Source organism: Pundamilia nyererei, unplaced genomic scaffold (genome assembly GCF_000239375.1).
Source record: "Pundamilia nyererei isolate P.nyererei 1_Seehausen unplaced genomic scaffold, PunNye1.0 scaffold00011, whole genome shotgun sequence".
In the NCBI taxonomy this organism is placed as follows: domain Eukaryota; kingdom Metazoa; phylum Chordata; class Actinopteri; order Cichliformes; family Cichlidae; genus Pundamilia; species Pundamilia nyererei.
This window is the reverse complement of record NW_005187412.1, coordinates 501,415-505,940: the sequence shown is the minus strand read 5'-3', so window position 1 is coordinate 505,940 and position 4,526 is coordinate 501,415. Positions and strand designations below refer to the sequence as shown.

At 43.2% G+C, this 4,526-nt stretch overlaps 1 protein-coding gene across 1 annotated transcript in view; it reads right to left on the bottom strand.

The window, feature by feature from the left end:
- Positions 1-4,526, bottom strand: part of rbms1a (RNA binding motif, single stranded interacting protein 1a) — a 15,955-nt gene that overhangs the window by 5,151 nt on the left and 6,278 nt on the right. Inside the window, exons 4-10 of the mRNA XM_005724352.1 lie at positions 4,367-4,458; positions 3,239-3,396; positions 2,472-2,551; positions 2,236-2,336; positions 1,954-2,003; positions 1,763-1,853; positions 219-343 (exon numbers count right to left, since the gene is read on the bottom strand). Coding sequence (XP_005724409.1) covers positions 219-343; positions 1,763-1,853; positions 1,954-2,003; positions 2,236-2,336; positions 2,472-2,551; positions 3,239-3,396; positions 4,367-4,458 — 697 coding nt within the window. The remainder of the gene's footprint in view (positions 1-218; positions 344-1,762; positions 1,854-1,953; positions 2,004-2,235; positions 2,337-2,471; positions 2,552-3,238; positions 3,397-4,366; positions 4,459-4,526) is intronic.

Sequence of the window (4,526 nt, the reverse complement as noted above, 5' to 3'; positions counted from 1 at the left end):
GAGGGCAGTGGCTGGAAGCCTCTTTAGTTGTTCCATTTCTCTTTCATACGCAGTCCAACACACACTTAAAGCATGCAGCGGCTATTTCCCAGAACTTGTCTCAGCCTCTGGCCTTCTCATGTGTTTGGGGAAGTTTTGTAGCTGGACTAGTCTGCATCAGCAGAACAGGGGGAATAAAGTGACACTGTGAGCGACTATGAGCTCAGAAGTTTAGCTGCAGTGGCACCACACACCCATTTCCTGTGCACAGAACACGACGCAGTTTATAAAGCCGTGGCTGCAGCTGCCTTACCGGGTGTTGCATGATGTATGGTTGATGTGCCACCCAAGAATGACTCTGCACCTAATGACGAGAGAGGCAGAATGAGAGACAGATGCAAAGAAAGAGGATGAAAGCAGCAAAACGTGTCGCCCATTTACAAATGCAAAACAATTTATCTCATCTCCACCTCAGTAGTTTTATTTGTGGACTGTATAAGAGTAGCTCTGCACAATTTACAGTTCAAAAGTAATGGATCATTTGAACCTTTGGCCATTTAAGAATTAATATATATGACAAAGAAACTAGGACGCATACTAGGATAGAAATTGAATGATTCTAATAGTCTGAATCACAAGCCACAGGCGAATCAGCATAAACGCCATCTATCATCATAAAGACAGCACACTCCTGCTCAGACATAAGAGCCCCAGTAATAGCCGAAGCCATCATCTTTTTAAGTAAAAGCCTGGTTGCTTCTCTTGCGTGGCACTAAGCACACCAGTTGCTTCATAACTCCAGTTCTGCCTTCAGTACTGAGCCTAATCATCTCCATTAAGGAGTTCATATGCCTTACTAACAGCCTGGGTGAGGTCCACCCTACTTCTGCTCAACTGGTCTTTTCCCGAAAACCCTTTTTTACAGTTTTTTATAAGCTTAAGCTGATTTTTTGTTGTAATCAGCTGCCTTCCTCGTTTAACTGTAAATGTAAGCCTGTTAGATGTTAAACAGTTATCATTTAAATTTGGTATGGGCAATATACAGGAAAGCTCTGGCAGTAGAAGATCATAGTGTTGCAAATGTAAAGGCATTGCTTTCTTGGAAACAGGTTAAGAATCTATTGGAGTTCGTGATTAACTCCTCACGTGATCCGAGTATCTACTACACAGCTCTTAAAACTCTGAAGTGAATTTATCTGCGACCATCTGGCAGACGGCTGGTGAAAAAAAATAAACTCAAATCAAAACTTAAATTTATCCCTCCTGTGCAAGTGACAGACCTTTTCAGTGGTTTGAGGTATTTTCCACACAGAATGTCATTCATTAAAACTCTTTGGCAACAGGAAGGAAGACGTGAGAATTCAGAGAAACCTTGACTCAGAGATGATGACTGTGCCTGCTCAAATGATGAGTTTGTTCCAGCGAACTCCTAAGCTTACTGTCAGATAACACGAGCTCTGTTCACACATTAAAAAAAATGCAAAACCACATGGAGCTTCCAACGTCTGAGGCAGCCCAGGAAAATTACATTCATCCATCTATCTTAACTGATTTAGGATGTGGGGGTTGGAGGGGTGGAGCCTATCCCAGCAAGCATTGAGCAAGAGGTGGGGTACACAGTGACTAGGCTGCCAGTGTAAGTTGCATATACAAGCAAAAGGATCCACCAGCCCACACACTGTAACCTCAAATGTGGAATACAGAAGAGTGGACAAGTATCGAGAAAGCGGTTCAGCTCTTAGAAAGGGTTTTCTTGGCCCATTAAAGGGATATTGTGCAGTACCTGGTAAGCAGAGACTGGAGACATGTAGGGAGCCATTGTGGGCTGCACAGTCATTATCCTGTTGGTGACTGGATAAGGAGAAGCATAGTACCTAGGAAACAAGACAGTATTTTACAACAAAGCTTGGGAATTATGAGGCTAGTAAAGTGTGAAATGAGGGCATGAACTGTTATAACCAGAGTGCAACTTACCCGTTCTGTATAGCTGCTGAGGAGGGGTCATAAGTGAGAGTCATTGCCCCCTAAATGACAAAACCATCAAAAAGGTAGAATTACATAACTGAATTATTAGTTCTTACTACTTTAGCGTAACAGTAAAACACCATGAAACCATAATTGGTGAAATTACCCTTTCATTTCAACGGTATGGCTCAACAGACCCATACAATATTCTTGATAGACTTGTTAGAAGAAGATTGATTCTCAGTAATAAAAACGAGGTCGCACACATGCAAGATAGATGACATTACGTACTAATCTGAGATCCGCTGTCTGTCCGTTGGGAACAAATCCGCCATGAGCATGTTTCTTCCTTTGACTGTCAGCAAACTTACACAGCAAGGGCTGAGAGGGTGCTGGGGAGGAGGGATGTGGAAAAAAAACAAAAACAAAAACCCTGACATGTTAACAATCACTCAACAATTATTAATCACCGCCTCTGCGGTTTTCATCTGTGGGAAAGTATCCAGAAAGGGGAAACTCTTCCCTACCCAGAGCTCCAGAAGCCGTCTTGATAAACTTCCCATTGAAGTGGGAGATGACTGCATTGCACTGCTCTGTTGTGTCCATCCTGATGGAGGAGAGGATGAAACAACAACAAAGACTCATCATCAAGTGACACAGAGATCATCTAAAGTCTTCTTTAACGCAGTGATGCTGGCATGACTGGAATAACTCGGATTCTCATTTTTGTGACCATTTACATTCTGTAGGGTTTATAGCCAACAACCGGCATAGATATGTGAAGTGAAACAGGAGGCAGTATAGGGTTATATGTCCAGTTATCGATGACTGCTTTGGGTTTTGCACTGTAACGCCAGATTCTGGAGGAACACAGACAACACAAACACAGCCTGTATGCTTCGTGTTTGCTGTTACTGACAGCAGTGTTATGCAAAAGCATGTCTTACACAGACAATGAGCCAAAACTGACTCTATTTAATAAGTCTGAGGGCAGAACACAGGCTTGTTTGCTCTACATTGCAATAAAATGGTACCTCAAGTGAGCTATTGTATTACACAATGTCAAAAGCAAACGGTAACAGTAACTAATGCACTGTTAATTCTATGTCTAATAAAGGAAGGCAGGTTACAGATTGCTGTGCTAGGACAGGAGCTGCACAGTGCCACTGCTACTTCATAACACAATTTATCATCATAGGTTTGCTGAAGGTTTATGTTGCACCTCCTTTAATACCGATCAAACAGGAAAAAAAAAAGAAAAGAATGTTCTTTCTGTGAGTCTCTTGTGACAGACCTGGCAAAGCCCACACCTCGGCTGTTGCCGCTGTAGTCTCGTAGGATCCGCGTGGAGACGACCTGACCAAAGGGCTGCAGCATGTTCTCCAGCTCTTTCTCATCCACAGACAGAGGCAAGTTGGAAATGTACAGATTTGTGGGGTCCTGTTCCTGCTGCTGCTCGTGTTGAAGGAGACAGAAAAGAAGAAATGCACTGAATGCTTTAGCATCATGTCACGATAAAATGAAATCAACACTCACAAAGGCTGTGTTGTGCCATTTCTCTACTGACAAATGAATGCATGACACAAAAAAAATAAATTCTCTGCATGAAACTTGCCTGGGCGCAGATCAACTAAAGTGTGGTTAATGGCTAGAGGAACATTTGGTTAAACAAGCTCTCCTGCACACACAGACACACACACACACACACACAGTGTTACACACTTCATCCGCACTGTGCAGCAGCTCAGCGCCTCCACAGTCTTCCCTAGAAACAGCAGGAGAGCGGCGTAGCCTAGCTACCGCAACACACAAACTGCGTTCAGCCATGTTTGCTCCAAACAAAGCAGCTACATGCAGGTCTCCAGTGAGCCACCGCACACCAGTGAATTCTAAACCGTGAATTCAATCACACGCAGCATGCATGTGAAAGGGAAAGGACTGGAAGACATTAGCCCACTATGAGAGAAATCACAGATATTATGCAAAAATATCCTTGTGTGCTTTACTTTCAATTGGCCACAGAGGCTCGAGAATGCCTCAACGCTTAAAGTGCTGCTATAACAGAGCACTGCTGCAGATATCACTATGTATAAATAGCAACTGCAAATACCCAATAGCAGTAAAGTTCCTGGTAAAATTCTGTATAGTGTATAAAGGAGAGTGGGTAATGTGTTGCACTGACAGGTTATTTGGCAGAGAGAGATGTGACATCTGGTTTCTACAGTGAAAGTAAATGGGGTCACGGGAAGAACAGCTTGTCAGCTGAGGTCATGTGACCGGTCTAATGTCATTCCCCAACACACAGTGGACACAAGCGTGCACGCATTAAAAAACAAAGGAAGAAAAAAGCACAACCCCAGAGAGATGTTCGCAAGCATAACAAATATGCACAGACATGCACATGTGCATGTACCAAACTCACCTTGGCCATCTGGGCCTGTATGCCGCTGGTTTTCAGAGCATGGACTGCTTTTAAAGCAGCCGCTGGGCTGTCAAAGTCCACAAAGCCGTAACCTGGAGTTTGCAGAATAGTATTTACATCAACAGTCAGTAAGTGATAACATCACTTACTGAGATATATA